General features: G+C 47.7%; 1 protein-coding gene across 2 annotated transcripts in view; it reads right to left on the bottom strand.

Annotated features, from left to right (window-relative positions):
* The window catches only part of FRMPD1 (FERM and PDZ domain containing 1), a 91,242-nt gene that overhangs the window by 39,904 nt on the left and 32,551 nt on the right, over window positions 1-18,787 (bottom strand). The window contains exons 1-2 of one of the 2 annotated variants that reach the window (XM_081844771.1): window positions 11,128-11,282; window positions 3,893-3,982 (exon numbers count right to left, since the gene is read on the bottom strand). In XM_081844771.1, coding sequence (XP_081700897.1) covers window positions 3,893-3,978 — 86 coding nt within the window. In that variant the 5' untranslated portion in view covers window positions 3,979-3,982; window positions 11,128-11,282. Of the gene's footprint in view, window positions 1-3,892; window positions 3,983-11,127; window positions 11,283-18,787 lie in introns of those variants that run through there. The other variant, XM_081844772.1, reaches the window with a different exon arrangement.

The raw sequence follows: 18,787 nt of genomic DNA, 5'->3' as shown, positions 1-18,787 counted from the left end.
AAGCGGAGATAATGGAAGTAGGCACAGGAATGTTGGCAGCACTCCGGGTATCGCAGGGTGACAACTTCCAGAGCTTGCCAGGACGTAGCATAGTTTAAGTGGCAGACGGGCAGAAAAAATAGCAAGCGCTGGCATGGCAGCCTGGATAGATAAAGTCTCCAGCTTTCAGCATATGCCCCAGAGAGGGCAAAGGAGGTGAGGGAGAAATCAGAGAGCAGCAGTGTCGAGTGGAGCAATTGCAGGAAGCAGAGGCGGGCATTTTCTGAGACCACACAGCTTGGTGTGTGTGTGAGAGAAAGGCAGACGGGCAGACCAGGAACAGAAGGATATGTGAGAAGAGGAGAATAAAGAGAAGACTGGCAGGGCCAACCAGGATTTGGACCGGAAGTGTGTGTGTGTGTGTGTGTGTGTGAGAGAGAGAGAGAGAGAGAGAGAGAGAGAGAGAGAGAGAGAAGAGGTAGGAAACAAGGCCAACTCAATACAGTGGTGCCCCGCAAGACGAACGCCTCGCAAGACGGAAAACCCGCTAGACGAAAGGGTTTTCCGTTTTGGAGACGCTTCGCAAAACGAATTTCCCTATGGGCTTGCTTCGCAAGACGAAAATGTCTTGCGAGTTCCTGCGGTTTTTCCTCCCTTCCCCCCCCCTTTTCCTAAGCCGCTAAGCCGCTTATCAGCTGATCCGCTAAAAGCCGCTAAGCCGCTAATAGCGCTAATCCGCTAAGCTGTCAATGGGCTTGCTTCGCAAGACGAAAAAACCACTATACGAAGAGCCTCACGGAACGGATTAATTTCGTCTTGCGAGGCACCACTGTACATTTTGCCACCTGAGGCTAACCACAAAATGGTGACCCTCCCTGTCAAGGAAGAAGAGGTGGGTGAAGATTTGCATCAGAAACAACATGGTGGGGGGAAGAGTCACTAAATGGTCTCCCTCATGCGAGAAGTGAGGTTACAGGGAAGCAGGCAGAGGGCCTTCTCGGTAGTGGCGCCCACTCTGTGGAACGCCCTCCCACCAGATGTGAAGGAAATAAGCAGCTATCCTATCTTTGAAAGACCTATGAAGGCAGCCCTGTTTAGGGAAGTTTTTAATATTTAATGGTGTATTGTTTTTAACACTCAATTGGTAGCCGCCCAGAGTGGCTGGGGAAACTCAGCCAGTTGGGTGGGGTATAAATAATAATAATAATAATAATAATAATAATAATAATAATAATAATCGATATCAGGATCTGCTGCCCCTGTGGATCTTGCCACCCAACGTGGTTGTCTCACCTCGTCTCATGGGTGGGCCGGCCTTGGTGGGAAGTTCCATCAGCCAATGGAAAAGAGAAAGGGCTTGGGGATGAAGGCAGGAGGCAGAGGGAGACAGGGACAGGGAGATCAAAAGGAAAACCCAAAACTGCAATAAAAGCGGAAGGAGAGAATGCAGGGACATTATGGAACGATGAACTACACAACGGGATGGGAAGGAAGGGAAGCATCAGCCGGATTCGCCCCACACAAAATTAGCAAGCTGCCAGAAGTTCAAAGCAGCTCCCTATTGCAGGGGTGGAGACCCTTAGGCCTGGGAGGAAAATGCAGCTCTTCAGACCTCTCTACCTGGCCCTGAGGACTCTCTCCAGGCCACACCCCCTTTGAAGCCACACCCCTTCTCCCAGGGCTGCATCCTTCACCAGGCCTGCTATGCACTTGCCTCGAATGTTTTAGCTTTGCTCACTCATCCATTTTGTTCCTTGGGCAGGATCCAAGAGTCGCTCTTCGATCGCCCTCGCCGCCCCACAAACAGGCAGCAACGTTATTTCTTGGGGGTGGGGGAGAAATTGGAAAGAAAGGAACCATCTACAGCAACTTCCAAGACGAAAGGGGGGAGAGGCCACAGCAGCACTGGGTACCGCATAGCTGTCAACCTACAGATTTGAGAATAAGGGACCAGCAGTCTCGAAAATAAGGGATCAGCAGCCAAAATAAGGGATTTTGGCTTAGTTTATACAGAAATCCGGCACTGATGGAGCCAGGCTGCTTTGGCTGCCACTGACTGTGTTTTGCAGGGAGTTAGACCAGATGTTCCTAAGGGTCTACAACTCCGACCAAAGAAGAGGGGCAGACAAAACGGATGAATGACGTCGAGATGGCAAAGCTTACAGGCAGAATTAGAAACCAGGAAGAGGACCTCTTTAATAAAGAATGGGGAAAGTTTATAATTTATTTGAAAAGCTATTGTAAAGAGTTACATACATTGGTAGGCTTGACAGAAAACTTGCAGTAAAAATTTGAACTATGGGTGGACAAATGATTTATAAAAATAGAGTTATGAAAGGGATGCAGAGGGGGAAATCACTACATTAAGATGCTGCACTGGTTGGAGGGGATGCTAAGCAGCACATTGGGGCTGCCGTCGTCCTGGCGCGAGGAGTTCCATCGGCCTTTCCCCGCCTGAGAGAGAGGGAGGGAGGGAGACTCTCGCCCACACTGCCCGCGAGCCCGGCATGAGGCGGTTGTGGCGCCGTGGCAGCCGCTGAAGGGCCGCCCTTCTGCGTCCCTCCCCATCCCTCCTCTTCCTCCTCCCTCAGGCTGCCTCCTCAGCCGCCACTGCCACCTCCGGCTTCCCCTGGCAGCGCGGCGGAAGTCTCGCAAGAGAGGGGCTGGCTGCCTGCCCGCCCGCCGCCACCCGTCTCCTCACGACGTGCCCCTGAGGGGGGAAAGGGAGAGATGGGGACGTGGCAGCTTGTGCGCGCTCGCTCTCTTGCTCTCTCGAGGCGGAGGACCCCGAGCCGCTGCTTCCCTCCTGAGCTGGGTGAGCATGAACCTGGGTGAAATATACTCGGAGTCGCAAGGTGATTTCATGCTCTTTATTCAGCTCATAGTGGTGAGGAGGAATGAATGAAAGTCCCCTCAAGGTATCTGCTTTATATACATTATTTACACAATGGGCTGCACATGATTGGCTAATTCCGGAATTCTACTGTAAGCCAATCAGGTTGTGGATTCACTTCAATCTGGAGCATGATTGGGTGGTTCCTGCCAACCAATCATACTGCTGCATTGTTCTTGGACCAATCAGACTGCTGCATTCTGAATCCTATTGTTCTAGGACCAATCAGACTGCTGCAGTTTGGATCCTATTCGACTCAGTACATAACACTGGGAAACTGAAGGAACATCATCAATCCGGGACAGCAGCAGGAAACGGCGCTGGGATAAGGGAGTTTCCCACCAAATAAGGGACGGTTGACAGCTATGGTACTGGGAGCCCCCAGGAACCAACCCATCAACTCCCCAGTTCAGCTTTCCGTAACCGGAGGCAGCCAGCAGGGACCATACATGCTGAGGTTCATCACCACCCGGAGAAGGTGGGTGGGAAGATCAGGATCCGTTGAGAGAGAGAGAGCTGTTTCACAGCCTCTCTCAACAGCGCCCTCCCAACTTTACGCGGTTTCACATATATGTGCAGAGCCCGGGTACATAACCCTCTCGTGGGGAGACGCTTGTTTCCAACAATCTATTAGAATACGTTATAGATAGGGCTGCCTCTGAAGATGGTTTGGAAACTTCAGCTGGTGCAGAATTCAGCGGCCAGGTTGCTCACCGGAGCAAGATGATCTGAGCATATTACACTGGTCCTGGTTCGACTGCACTGGCTACCAATTAGTTTCTGGGCCCAATTCAAACTGCTGGTTTTGACCTAAAAGGTAAAGGGACCCCTGACCATTAGGCCCAGTCGTGACCGAATTTGGGGTTGTGGTGCTCATCTCGCTTTATTGGCCGAGGGAGCTGGCGTACAGCTTCCAGGTCATGTGGCCAGCATGACTAAGCCGCTTCTGTCGAGCCAGAGCAGCGCACGGAAACGCCGTTTACCTTCCCCCTTTTAATGACATTTCCTTAAAATACCTACCTGGCTGCATGATCTCGTGACCGCCGCAGCCATTTGGCTACCATCTGCTCTATCCGACGTGCCTTGCGTGTCTCCAGATCTTCCATTTACCTGTGCAAGAAACATACCATCTCTATTATTATTATTATTATTGTTGTTGTTGTTGTTGTTGTTGTTGTTGTTGTTGTTGTTATTATTATTATTATTATTATTATTATTATTATTATTATTATTAATATACCGTCCTATACCCGGGGGTCTCAGGGCAGTTCACAGAATAAAATCAAGCTATAAAACCACAAAATACCTAATAAAAATAAAAACAACAGCTCAATAGCCCCCCCCGCCCCCCAAAAAAACACATTTTAAAAGGACATAGGATGTATTTATCAGCTGACAAGACTTGACTGGATTTTCTCCAAGAAGGTTCACTTTTGGAGTCTTCAGACAAAGAGACCCCACATTCCTTTCTGTTACAGAAATATTCTTCGTGTGCAAGGTTTTGTTAAGAGTTATTACTAAGACCTATCTCTGTAAACCTAAAAGCAGAAGTTATCGGTGTGTAGATAATGAGTTCCAAACTCTTTTTAAAGGTAGGCATGCATAAAGTAATTTGGAAGCATGGGAGGGAGAAAGAAAACTTTCCCTAAGAATGATCTCTAAATAGGGAGTCAGTGTGTTGAGTTTGAGCTGGGGGAGAGTGGATTTAAATAATTATTTCAGCCAAAACGCTTAGGCCCCATCTGCGCTATACATCTAAAGCAGTATCACATCACTTTAAACAGCCATGGCCTCCTGCAAAGAATCCTGGGAACTGTAGTTTGCTAAGGGTGCTGAGAGTTGTTAGGAGACCCCTCTTCCCATCACGGAACTACACTTCCCAGAGTTCCATGGGAAGAGGTAATCTGAGGCCACAGTCCCTACAGATTTGCTTGAAGGAGGGTTCAGGGTCCAGTTCTACAGCAAGGATAGGGAACCCGTGGATCATAACAACAACAACAGTTTATTATTTATACCGTATCCATCTGGCTGGGCTTCCCCAGCCACTGTGGGCAGCTCCCAAGAGAATATTAAGAACACAATAAAACATCAAACATTAAAAACTTCCCTAAACAGGGCTGCCTTCAGATGTCTTCTAAAAGTCAGATAGTTGTTTATTTCCTTGACATCTGATGGGAGGGCGTTCCACAGGGCAGGTGCCACTACCAAGAAGGCCCTCTGCCTGGTTCCCTGTAGCTTCACTTCTCACAGTGAGGGAACCACCAGAAGGCTCTCAGAGCTGGACCTCAGTGTCTAGGCTGAATGATGGGGGTGGAGACACTCCTTCAGGTATACTTCAGATATTGTTGGACCTAAACTCCCATCATCCCTGACCATTGGTCATATTGACTTGGTCTGGTGGGAGTTGAAGTACAATAACACCCAGAGGGAAAATGCAACCTTCTTTCTATTGCTGGTTAACATCTGCTCAAGTTCAGCCCTCGGAGGTTCTAGCTTAGATCCTGGTGGTCCCAAAAGCTGGCTAGAACAAGGCAAGCATGAGAGCCAAGGGGAGAGGAGTATAATCCGGAGAATAACTGCTGGATGTTAATTGCCTCAGGTCTTTATTAAGAATGTCTTAGATGCATTGCAGGATGGTACTTTGGAAGACCAAAACCCAGAGGGGAAAGTTTTACAAAGGCAACAGTGGCAATCACGGACAAAGTACTTGTTCTCCGTAAGTATGCATACACCCAGTTTCTTCCAGGAAGGTTGAAAATGTTCTTTGCTGGGATGTCTTATGAGAGAGAACAAGTTCTTTGATGAGTGTCTTTGATGAGTGTTCAGTATGGAAACATACACTGTGTCCTGGGAGCATGAAGAGACCGTAATGGAAACAAAGCCCATTGCTGCTTTGAAAACTCTAGCTAATTAGAAAAATTGGCTGACCCAAGGAGAGAACTGACGGCTCCGCTATGGGGTGGCTGTCTCAGGTGGGTCATTAAGGCTGCAGATGGGAAGACAGACAGATCGGACTCAAAGAGTCTGCCAGGAAACTACTTGCAAAACCCGTACTGAATTGAATGGGCAGCTTGCAAGACTCACACTTGGCTAGTTATCATTAAGCAAACATTACCTCTTGCCCTTGATTGGCTCTGTGTGATGGCCTGGGACTTGGGCTCGGGCTCGGAACCAGAGGAGACTCAGTCTGCACCGGATCCTTTGCCTCAGGCATCATCTGAACCAAGTCTGGGGCCTGACCCTGAAGACTCCCAATCTGCAAAGGTTCCCCTGCAACGAACACCAGCTGGGCCGAGTCAGGGGCCGGAGCCTGCCCTGGCTCCAGATGTGGGGATTACCTCGTTGCCTTCAGCTGGGCCATCACTTATAGCTGCTCCACTACCAGTTGGGTCAGGGGAGACTGAGGTGCCCCTGGGTCTAGTAACCCACCGACGTCTCCCGAGCTGCAGAGACTAAGGTCTGAGAGAAGGAGAGACCTGAGTTCTCGCAGGAGGAGTGCTCGCCTTTGGGTGAGACAGGGAGGTGAGTCGCTGGGGGATCAGGACCGGCCGTTACCCCAACAAAGATAAAAGGCTGTTGGACCCTGCCCCTGTATCTGTCCTTGCCTGGTTTCCTGCCTTGTGTCCTGCCTTGGCCCTGGCAGACTGACTTCCAGCGGAACCTTTGGATTCTTGACCGCGTTTCATGGGTTACCCCCAGGACCAGCACACTCTGCCTAAGCCAGGGTAGGCAACATGGTTCCATTGGATGTTGTGGGACTCCAGCTCTCATCAGCCCCAGCCAGCATGGCCAATGGTCAGGGATGATGGGAACTGTAGTTCCGCAGCTTCTGAAAGGGGCCATGCTAGCCCCTCCTGGCCTAAGCAATAGCTCTATTTACATATCGCCTCGAAGCAATACATGTGGGATATTTACTGTGACGTCAAACCAACAATGCATGTTTTCTAGATAGGCACACGATAGGAGCTGAAGCTCAGAGCTTTCCTGCAAGTTTGCTAGAGAGAACTCCCATTGTGCCCTGACAGGGGAAGGGTGTAGCCATATAAATATTTTCCTTGTGTGCAGTGCTGGATTTACGTATAAGCTAAACAAGCTATAGCTTAGGGCCCCACTCTCTTGGGGGCCCCTAAAAAAATTAAAGGAAAAAAACACCTGGATGGATGTACATTTCCAAAATATAAGATAAAAATAAAATAAAACCTACATACAGCAACAGTGTTTTGTGTTGTGTAGGCTCCTGTTATGTAAGTAATGGGCTCCGCCTGCTAGCCTGCTCCCTAAAACATCACTGGTTTGCTCATTTCTACATATAGGGTGCCTACATTCTGCATGGACTGGTTGCATGGCTACATGTGCAAATGGCTTTAGATACCTATTAGGTCCATAAATTACCATACAGCATATATTCAACACAAAAAACAGTGACAATTTGTTGTTGACAAAGGACAGCTGGACATATAAAGGGCTCCATTGTGTGGACAGGCGGAGTCCCCCGATCCCGCGCGGTCCCCCCCCCCCCCGCCATGTGGAATAACGACTCTAGACAACGTGCTATGGGATTAAATTGGCCACAACTTTATTAAATTTCAAATGTGGGTAGACCTTGGCTCAGACATTGGGCGTTATCCCTCCCCAGCCCCCAGCCGGGGACCTAGGGAGCATCAGGGTTATCCAGTGTGTGTGTGTGTGGGGGGATGGGCTGGCTCTGGAGAACATATGTTCAAGCAGAGACAGCCGCCCCCGTTACGCCGCCGCTGCAGGGGAGAGCAATGATGACCTTTTGGCGTACGGTCAAAGCCTCCCTTCAGAAACCCCTTTAACGGGGAACCCTGGTATCCTCGCTGCAAAGAGGAAGATAGACTAAAGGATTCCGCCCAAGGCCTGATACTGCCAAAGTTGTGCCGTTTTGCTATGGGAAAGGCGAAACCTGCCAATGCAGGGAAATTCCTTTCTGGCCCTTTAACAGAGACCTTAACGTAGCAGCGCCCGCATACCTGTGAAGAAAAGTTAACCTGCAAAACAAGACATTAACTGAGGGTGGGTAGGGTGGGAGAAGCTCTGGAGCCAAGTGAGGATTCCCAGGTAAGATCCTCCCTCTATTATGTGGGCAGGTAGTCCCTCCTCTACCTGGCCTGGTCTCCTTGGCAACGCTTCCCCCAGGTGGGATTGGACAGCTGACTGAGGTAGGTGGAGACCTCCAGGTATCCCACCTGGGGGAAGGCAAAGCCAAGCCTATGCTGATGGAGCTGCTCCAGATCCAGGGGCTGCGCGCGTCCACGCAAAGGGCGCCCCCTTGTTTTTATGCGGGGAGCGGTCATTACCTTCATTAGCTTAGGGCCTCATCAAACCTAAATCTGGCCTTGCCTGTGTGGGCACATCCTTTTTTGCCTCTCTTCACTCTTACCTCTTCATCTCAACGCCAAGCCATAAATGTCAGAACAATCTGCATATCTGAGCTTAATTGCTCAGATACCATCTGAAAGCAGACTTAAGCATGTCTTTGAAACTGAATTACCATTTTAAGCCTGCCTGAACAAAGCTGCTGTATCTGATATTCTGCAGCAGAAACTATGAGTGAGTAAATGTTATTTTTTTACCTTTTACAAGACTGTTTGGGTGATTATGGTTTTAAATATATCCTCTCCTAGCAAAGGTATTTCAGAGGCAGGCAAGATCTTTGTTTCACCAAGCGCCTTTCGGACAATTCCATTTACCCATATTTGTGGCTTTACGGTGGAGCCTTCTGAGCTATAGTTGATGAACATTTTCTCTTTAGAATGTAATTTTCTCATTGAGTGAGTCAAATTTATTTGCCTACCACCCCAGTTCATTAGAAAACAAGGCTCCATTTAGAACATGATAAGAGTCGTGCTGCACAAAGATGCAAGTCAAATGAATACAAGCACTGAGATTGCTATGGTTACAAAAACCAAGGGAAATGCAATCTGGAAGAGGAAGCTGATAAGGCATTTCCACAGCAGTTTATACCGAATGACACTGGGCATAAAATTAATATCCTCATTTCTAATTTTCTCAGCAAATCAAGTTTCTCATAGGTGGTAAACTTGCCTGAGTCAGATAAACAAACAAGCAAGCATACTGAACTTCTGGGAGCCGTAAGTCTATCTCGTAAAACACTCTGAAGGCAAAAAGTTCTCTGGTCCTATTCATTCATTCCCATGCTACATTGAGGCTCCATCTGCACCATACAGTTAAAGCAGTACTGTACCATTTTAAACAGTCATTACTTCTCTCAAAGAATCCTGGGAACTGTGGTTTAAGAGAGCTACCGGTAACACTCGTTACCCTTGCCCGTACGGGCCAGTCGTGTCCGACTCTAGGGTTGTGCGCCCATCTCACTTAAGAGGCCGGGGGCCAGCGCTGTCCAGAGACACTTCCGGGTCACGTGGCCAGTGTGATGAAGCTGCTCTGGAGAGCCGGCACCAGCGCAGCACACGGAAATGCTGTTTACCTTCCTGATATAAAGTGGTACCTATTTATCTACTTGCACTTTGATGTGCTTTCGAACTGCTAGGTGGGCAGGAGCTGGGACCAAAAGACGGGAGCTCACCCCGCCGCGGGGATTCGAACCGCTGACCATGCGATTGGCAAGCCCTAGGCGCTGAGGTTTTACCCACAGCGCCACCCGCGTCCCTAACACTTGTTAAGAGAGCCCTATTCCCTTTGCAGAGCTAGATGGGCCTTTAATCTGATCCAGCATTCGTGATCTTACATTCTTTTGCATTCCACTGTTAATGTAAGTTACAGAGCATGAAAATGTGCCTCATTTTTCTAACGTAGAGGTGAGCTTCAGTTACTTAAGTTTTTGTGTGTGTGGAAAGCACAGAAAAGTTCATCCCATCTTCTAATATTTCCATGTAGAAACCGCATTGTTGTTAAATATAGTGAGCAAATCACACGTAGAAAGTTGCGTAATATAATGGTATGAGTTTGTGGGTGCCTTGATTCCCCTAAATTCCCGGGTGCCAGATTCTCCGCTAAATTCCTAGGTCTAGTGAGTGTTGGGGTTTAATCATTGCTTGGAGTACTGAAATGGGCTGCTAGATGCTGAATTTAGCAGTGTCAAAATACAGACCAAACCAGATTTTCTGTGCTCTGGAAATCAGTCTGGAGAAGAGCCATTAGGGAGAATAAAACAAGAGGTAATAGGTGATTAACAAAGAGATACTCTGTGCTGGGTGGCAGTGAGCCTCCCCTTTCCCTGGGGGGGTAGTTCGCAGGGAAACAGCAGAATTGGCTGAGATATAGGATAGACAGAAAAAGTGTTGGTTAAACGCAGAAAGCTGAGCAGGGGGACAGAGGGCCTTTCCGATTTCTGCTGGCATCCAAGACTATGGCTGTGGGAGAAGCAAGAACCTATTAGAGTATAATGCTGTGGCCCCCTCCATCATTGGCTCAGGTTGTATATATACTTGTAAATAAACCATATATCATAAAGACACCACAGTTTCCACTGCCTCATTTCCAAAGGAAATACAAACCCTGGATAAACACCTAGACTCCTGGAATCTCGCACCACTGAGAGATTGGGATGGTGTGTAACCATATAGTGTAGCCCACTGACCCATGCAACCCTCATACAGGCCTCATTTGTACGTTGTGACCAGCCATGGTTAATGGTGCACCATGTTTGTGCCTTTCTAGGCTGTCGCTTTCCCCTGCTAATACACAGAGGAAACAAAGCACATCTGTATCCGAATCAGGGCTTTTTGGTTTGTTTCACTCTCAACAAACCACAATCTGTTGCTTGAGTTTGTTCTTGGCTTGCCAACCATGGTTTGTTGGAGTGAAACAAACCACAATCCTGAGTTCAGACACGATGCTAAGCCAGGGACCATGGTTTGCTTCCTCTGTGCTAGCTGTGAGGAAATAAATAGTCCAGAAAGGCACATTCATAGCAAACTGTTAACTTTTCTGAAATCCGCAGCTGGGCCAAAATGGCTCCTCCCTTTCTAGAGCTTTCTTTAGGGCCTAAGGTTTAGGCCAAAGTTATGCAAAAAAAGTGCAGTCCTGGACGAAACAAGCTGCTGAATTAAGTGCACACGCCTGCAAAGGAAGAGAGCTCAGCACTTCAGCAGCTATTGATCAACCTGTCATGATCGTTCCAAACTTGCTGTGGTTAAAAGGTAGCATGACTTCTGTTTGCTTTGGGCTTTCCTGCCCTCTCCCAGGATGAATGATCTGACTCAGAACCCAAATGAATAAACTGAATCCAACCGCGCCGCGAGACTTACGTGTGTGTACTTAATGTTGGCTTTAACCCAGCGGAGTTGTTCACGTGCTTCGCATTTTGTGAGATTGGCTCGTGCCTCTGGATGCTACCTCTTGCTTAGTGTTTGGGACATTGGTTCATCTGCCTTACTGCCAGTGCAAGAAGATGAGAAGTATGAGATAATTCAGACAAGAATTTCAGTAGCACGTGGGTCAAGGATATTCTCCCCTTTTTGTGCTATACAAATATTAGTATTCTAGTATGGTGGAGGGATGCGGGTGGCACTGTGGTCTAAACCACTGAGCCTCTTGGGCTTGCCGATCAGAAGGTCAACGGTTCAAATCCCCAGGATAGGGTGAGCTCCCGTTGCTCAGTCCCAGCTCCTGCCAACCTAGCAGTTCAAAAGCACACCAGTGCAAGTATATAAATAGGTACTGTTGTGGCGGAAAGGTAAAGGGTGTTTCCGCGCGCTCTAGTTTCCATCACGGCGTCCCATTGAGCCAAAAGCGGTTTAGTCATGTAGGCCACATGACCCGGAAAGCTGTCTGTGGACAAACGCCGGCTCCCTCAGCCTGAAAGCGAGACGAGCACCACAACTCCATAGTCGCCTTTGACCGGACTTAACTGTCCGGGGGTCCTTTACCTTGGGGGTAAGACACATGTGCCTCCTTAATTTTCTTACCCCTACTGCAACTCCAGGATGCCCTGGAATCAAGCATAAGCTGAATATACTCGCATTTATTGCCTGTGCCACAACTAAAAAAAAGTAACAACAGAATGTCTGTGCTAAGTTGTGGGTGAACATATCAGACGACACAGCGATTCTTCAAACAGCTCTTGTTTATTCACAGGCCAGGACAGAACTGAACTGAAGGGCTCAGTCAGCCTGCTTATATAGAGCTCCAGTACAATGTAACTGTAACAATTTTCTAAAACTACCCAATCACTGAACGTCACATTCGATCCCTTATTTGCATAACTATCTACAGTATCCCCCTGCTGGCCCAGGGTGAGAACTTCAGTACATAACAGCCTCCACTGATGTTCTAGTGCAGGGATGAGGAACCTGCAGATGCTATTCTGCTCAGCTTCCACCAGCCCCAACCAGCATGGCCATTGGTCAGGTATGATGGAGGATCAGAGCTTAGCCACTCCTGTTCTACTGGCACACACAACTAGTCGCCTTCAGTTTCTATGGCTCCAGATGAAAAGAACATTTAGGTCTCAGTGAGCATTGCAATGAGAGAGCAAACGAGGGCTGCGCAGGTTATGCTTGTGCAGTTCCTTTGCTAAGGTAAAGGTAAAGGAACCCCTGACCATTAGGTCCAGTCGTGACCGACTCTGGGGTTTCGGCTCTCATCTCGCTTTATTGGCCGAGGGAGCCGGCGTACAGCTTCCGGGTCATGTGGCCAGCATGACTAAGCAGCTTCTGGCGAACCAGAGCAGCACACGGAAATGACGTTTACCTTCCCGCCGGAGCGGTACCTATTTATCTACTTGTACTTTGACGTGCTTTCGAACTGCTAGGTTGGCAAGAGAGTTCCTTTGCTAGGTTGCGACTAAAGATGGAGAAAGGAATCATTTCTGTACTCCACTTCATCACAGGCAGCCCTGTTTCTGTTCCTCTGCAGTTCATCTTCTGCCACAGACTATGTTATCTGTCCCACTGTCTGTTCTGGTAAAATTACATAATTGATGTAATTACGTAGTTTACATTGCCATTGTGTTACTGCATCCTATTCATTTCAGTGCAAAGGAAACTCAAGGCAAATGAGGGGGGACTATAATTGATGTATCATTTGTTGACCAAATGCAACAGCAACAAACGCTGAATTATATTCGTTGGATTGTTCTCTGTTCCAGACATGGGGTGAATAAGTGAGCGCTGGCAATTTCTGCTCCTGTTTTTGTCGGGATTCTCTGGCATCCCCGGTTGGAAGAACCATCTTTTTTTTTTTTTTTTTTAGGAGGCGGTTGCAATGCTTCTCACCCCTCTTTTCCAAGAGCACCAGTGAATCCAAACATAGGCCAAAGATCATCTCAGTTGTCCCTGTCAATTTTGGTTCTTTCGGTTTCTCATTTTTCCAGTCTTAGATCCAGCTCTCTACCTTTCTGCAGCAATTTGCATTTTTTTAAAAAATATATATATATATATATATTCGTGGGAATTCCTCAGCATTTTAAAGCGAATTTCTCCTAAGAAACACATTTTCTCATATGTGTTTTTGACTAAGGTACACATTTTTTGCAAGCAGTTTCTCCTAATACAGTGGTACCTCGGGTTACATACGCTTCAGGTTACATACGCTTCAGGTTACACACTCCGCTGAGAAATAGTACCTCAGGTTAAGAACTTTGCTTCAGGATGAGAACAGAAATTGTGCTCCAGCGGCGTGGCAGCAGCAGGAGGCCCCATTAGCTAAAGTGGTGCTTCAGGTTAAGAACAGTTTCAGGTTAAGAACGGACCTCTGGAACGAATTAAGTACTTAACCCGAGGTACCACTGTATAGTGTACTTTTGTATGACATTTTCACTAATATATCTGCTTCTTAATATATTCATTTTTGTAATTATTGTTTGGTTGGAGAACTGCACTGCAAAATTCGGAGGAGTGAGGATATCTGTGTTTCGGTTCTCATATTGTTTTGGAAAGTCCAAGTTTGACAGAGTTGGGTTTAAATGCATGCCGAATCAAATTCCTCCTCCATCCCTGCTCACTGCCCTTGCAAAATCCAACACAGAACTCCTTCCCAATGACCCTGGGTTGCTTAAACGATCTCCTTCCAGCAGAAGTGGTTAAATGTAATACATATACTTTAAGCAGGAAAGAACCACTTTCTTGCCACATCATGATCATTAAAAAAACCAGGCTTGCAAAACAGACCTTAGGAAGGGGGTGGGAAGTCCGAAAGCCATAGCTGACAAGCTTAAAAGCTTTTGTGATGGGCCGAGAGATGCACTGCCTGTGATAATTGCCAACTGAAGGCACATGATGCTTTTCCATCATTTCAAGGACAGGAGCGTCGAGAACTGTGAAATCCCATCGGAGCCGATCCCTTGCATTAGCCACGCCGATTGTTAGAAATACGTCAGACATCACACAACCCGGCCTTGTCAGCGTGGGAATGCAGCAAGCACGTCAATTGCATCCAAAAAGCACCCTTCTGTTGGGAAATGCACAAGAAGGGCAGGTAGTCACAGGCCACCCGACATTTTGCTCCTTTCTACGGGCTGGTAAATCACATCGGTTTCTGCTGCTGGAGGAGTGTGTGTGTTTGCAAAACCTGTTTTCCTGCAGTACATCCTATCCCGGGAACACAAGGCACAATGTGCACCATTAGGCTTTGTGGCAGGAAGCAGAGTCCCTCATTAAAAAATTGAGAACAAACTCTCCAAGCGTCCCCTGAGCCAAGGAGATAAGTAACTATACAACCTTTAGAAGACATCTGAATGCATCCCTGTACAGTGGTATCTTGGTTCTCAAATGCCTTGGTACTCAAACAACTTGGAACCCAAACACTGCAAACCTGGAAGCAAGTGTTCCCGTTTGTGAACTTTTTATTGCTTTCATTTTATGGATCGATGGTCTCGTTGGATAGTAAAATTCATGTTAAATTGCTGTTTTAGGGGTTGCTTTTAAAAGTCTGGAACAGATTTATCTGTTTTGCACTGCTTTCTATGGGAAAGCGTGCATTGGTTTTGGAACGCTTTGGTTTTGGAATGGACTTCCAGAACGAATTAAGTTTGAGAACCAAGGTACCACTGTTTAGGGAAGTTTTTAAATGGCTTGGGGGTTGTGTAACTCCATACCCTCCAGCGTTTCTCCGACAGAAGTAGGGACATCTCCCTACATCTCCGATAGAAGTAGATACCATACCCACCAACATTTTTCTGAGGAAAAGAAGGATGTCCTAAGGAAAAGCGGGACGCGGGTGGCACTGTGGGTTAAACCACAGAGCCTAGGACTTGCCAATCAGAAGGTCGGTGGTTCGAATCCCCACAACGGGGTGAGCTCCCGTTGCTCGGCCGCTGCTCCTGCCAACCTAGCAGTTCAAAAGCATGTCAAAGTGCAAGTAGATAAATAGGTACTGCTCCGACGGGAAGGTAAACAGTGTTTCCGTGCGCTGCTCTGGTTCACCAGAAGCAGCTTAGTCATGCTGGCCACATGACCCAGAAGCTGTACGCCGGCTCCCTCGGCCAATAAAGCGAAATGAGCGCCGCAACCTCAGAGTCGGTCACGACTGGACCAAATGGTCAGGGGTCCCTTTACCTTTACCTTTAAGGAAAAGTGGGACATTCCAGGACATTCCAGGATCAGAAACCGGGATGGCTTCTGTAAATCCAGGACTGTCACTGGAAAACAGGGACACTTGGAAGGTCTGCATCCAGAAACTCAACAGACCAACATCTGCTTGGGTTCACTCTGACTATCTAACGGCTATGCAGAAGATGACCTTGGCAGATGCAGTCTCTGCCCCACCCCAAACTTGCATAACATATTTGCAGTTGCTGGAAACCCCTTTCTGTACAGGATGGGACGCCTCTGGTCAGACTGGAGTCTTTGTATAGAAAAGTCCCCTCCCACTCTGTAAACAAAAGACTCTGGCTAAGCTGTCCATAATAGCCAGAACAAGGCCGACACAGTATCTAATGTAAAAAATCTATCTGTTCAGTACAAAACAATGTGGCTTCTTCTGTCTGCAAAGGCTAGACAAATGTGCTTCCTTCAGGAACATTATAAAGCAACACACATTTAATGCATAATGGGCTGTATCTGTACAGCCACTCTGGGGTTTGGTTCATAATATTACAAAAAGAAAACCCTATGATTTTGAACAAGAGCTGCGCAGTTGGAAACAAGAGGTCAGTTCCATTGCCTTCTTGACCCCCCCCCCCCAATCTCAACGTAACATTAGATGCTTGTGGCAGATAACACTGGCAATTCACTTTTCATGTGGACCATATTTTGAACGGACAGTGACAGAAAGGCCCTTTGATTCTGCCCACTGACTCACTTCAGTGTAAGTGAGGGGAAAGACTCTGTAATATTCTGTTCTGTAGCTAATAGAAGAAGAAGAGGAGGAGTTTGGATTTGATATCCCGCTTTATCATTACCCGAAGGAGTCTCAAAGCGGCTAACATTCTCCTTTCCCTTCCTCCCCCACAACAAACACTCTGTGGGGTGAGTGGGGCTGAGAGACTTCAGAGAAGTGTGACTAGCCCAAGGTCACCCAGCAGCTGCATGTGGAGGAGCAGAGAAGCGAACCGGTTCACCAGATTACGAGTCTACCGCTCTTAACCACTACACCACACTGTCTTAAAGTATATTTATATAAGAGAATGAGTGACACTTTTTTTTCTTCAGGTCAAGCAACTTGCACAAGCAATAAAGCAAAGACTGTTGGCTGACACAGCATGGGAAGCAGCTTTTCTGCTTCGTATTAGAAGAATTTTAAAATAACTAACTTTCGAATCATAGAACTTAAAGGGACCCGGGGGTCATCTAGTCGAACCCCCTGCAATGCAGGAATTTCAAGACAATGTGCCCCATCCAAATTGAAACCCTACCAGACCCTGCTTAGCTTTGCAGGTGTGCTAGCAGTTTTATTGTTGCCCCACTAGTCATAATAATAATCACTACCACCAATCATTTTCATAAGCACTATGCAATTAATTAACTGTCCTTAGGTTTTCCCCCTTTTTATATAAACTTTTCTTAAACAACCAGAATAGGAAGCCACAGTTGAATGAGGCTGATTTTTTATTTTTTATTAAATAATAATAATAATAATAATAATAATAATAATAATTTATTATTTATACCCCGCCCATCTGGCTGGGCCTCCCCAGCCACTCTGGGCGGCTTCCATAAAAACCAAAAATACAGTAAAACATCACACGTTAAAAACTTCCCTAAACAGGGCTGCCTTAAGATGTCTTCTGAATGTCAGGTAGTTGTTTATCGCTTTGACATCTGCTGGAAGGGCGTTCCATAGGGCGGGCGCCACTACCGAGAAGGCCCTCTGCCTGGTTCCCTGTAGCTTTGCTTCTCGCAATGAGGGAACCGCCAGAAGGCCCTTGGCGCTAGACCTCAGCGTCCGGGCAGAATGATGGGGGTGGAGACGCTCCTTCAGGTATACTGGACCGAGGCCGTTTAGGGCTTTAAAGGTCAGCACCAACACTTTGAATTGTGCTCGGAAACGTACTGGGAGCCAATGTAGGTCTTTCAAGACCGGTGTTATATGGTCTCGGCGGCCGCCCCCCAGTCACCAGTCTAGCTGCCGCATTCTGGATTAGTTGTAGTTTCCGAGTCACCTTCAAAGGTAGCCCCACGTAGAGTGCATTGCAGTAGTCCAAGTGAGAGATAACCAGAGGATGCACCACTTTGGCAAGACAGTCCGCAGGCAGATAGGGTCTCAGCCTACGTACCAGATGGAGCTGGTAAACAGCTGCCCTGGACACAGATTTGACCTGTGCCTCCATGGACAGCTGTGAGTCCAAAATGACTCCCAGGCTGCGCACCTGGTCCTTCAGGGGCACAGTTACCCCATTCAGGACCAGGGAATCCTCCACACCTGCCCGCCTCCTGTCCCCCAAAAACAGTACTTCTGTCTTGTCAGGATTCAACCTCAATCTGTTAGCCACCATCCATCCTCCAACCGCCTCCAGACACTCACACAGGACCTTCACTGCCTTCACTGGTTCTGATTTAAAAGAGAGGTAGAGCTGGGTATCATCCGCATACTGATGAACACCCAGCCCAAACCTCCTGATGATCTCTCCCAGCGGCTGCATGTAAATGTTGAAAAGCATGGGGGAGAGGACAGAACCCTGAGGCACCCCACAAGTGAGAGCCCAGGGGTCTGAACACTCATCCCCCACCACCACTTTCTGAACATGGCCCAGGAGGAAGGAGCGGAACCACTGTATGACAGTGCCCCCAGCTCCCAGCCCCTCAAGACGGTCTAGAAGGATGTTATGGTTGATTGTATCAAAGGCCGCTGAGAGATCCAGCAGAACTAGGAAACAACTCTCACCTTTGTCCCTAGCCCGCCGGAGATCATCAACCAGTGCGACCAAGGCAATTTTCAGTCCCATGATGAGGCCTGAATCCCGACTGGAAGGGATCCAAATGGTCCGCTTCTTCCAGGCGTGCCTGGAGTTGTTTGGCAACCACTCGCTCAATCACCTTGCCCAAGAATGGAAGTAGTAAGTGTGGTAATAACACAACCTTCATTATGGCCCAGAGCAAGATACGCAAGTTGTTTCCTTAACAAATTTCTTCACCTGTTGAGATCTAACCCCAGCTGGGAGCTTTTAAATATTGTTATAGATTTTTTGGGGGGGATCCCCTAAACCCTACAAATGGTAGGATTTTGATTATTTGGAGTATTGAAGGGAAGATTGGAAGCCTGTGGGAAAACACAAGCTGAGTTTCCTTTCTGAGCCAGGGTCTCTCCTGGGTTAGATGCATTTACATGGCATAAGGCAGGGCTAGGCAACCTAAGGCCCAGGGGCCGGATGCGGCCCAATCACCTTCTCAATCTGGCTCGCGGATGGTCTGGGAATCAGCGTGTTTTTACATGAGTAGAATGTGTCCCTTTATTTAAAATGCATCTCTGGGTCATTTGTGGGGCCTGCCTGGTGTTTTTACATGAGTAGAATGCATAGCTATCAACTTA

This window comes from Podarcis erhardii, assembly GCF_964252035.2.
Source record: "Podarcis erhardii genome assembly, chromosome: 17".
In the NCBI taxonomy this organism is placed as follows: Eukaryota; Metazoa; Chordata; class Lepidosauria; order Squamata; family Lacertidae; genus Podarcis; species Podarcis erhardii.
This window is presented reverse-complemented; position numbering and strand designations above follow the sequence as displayed.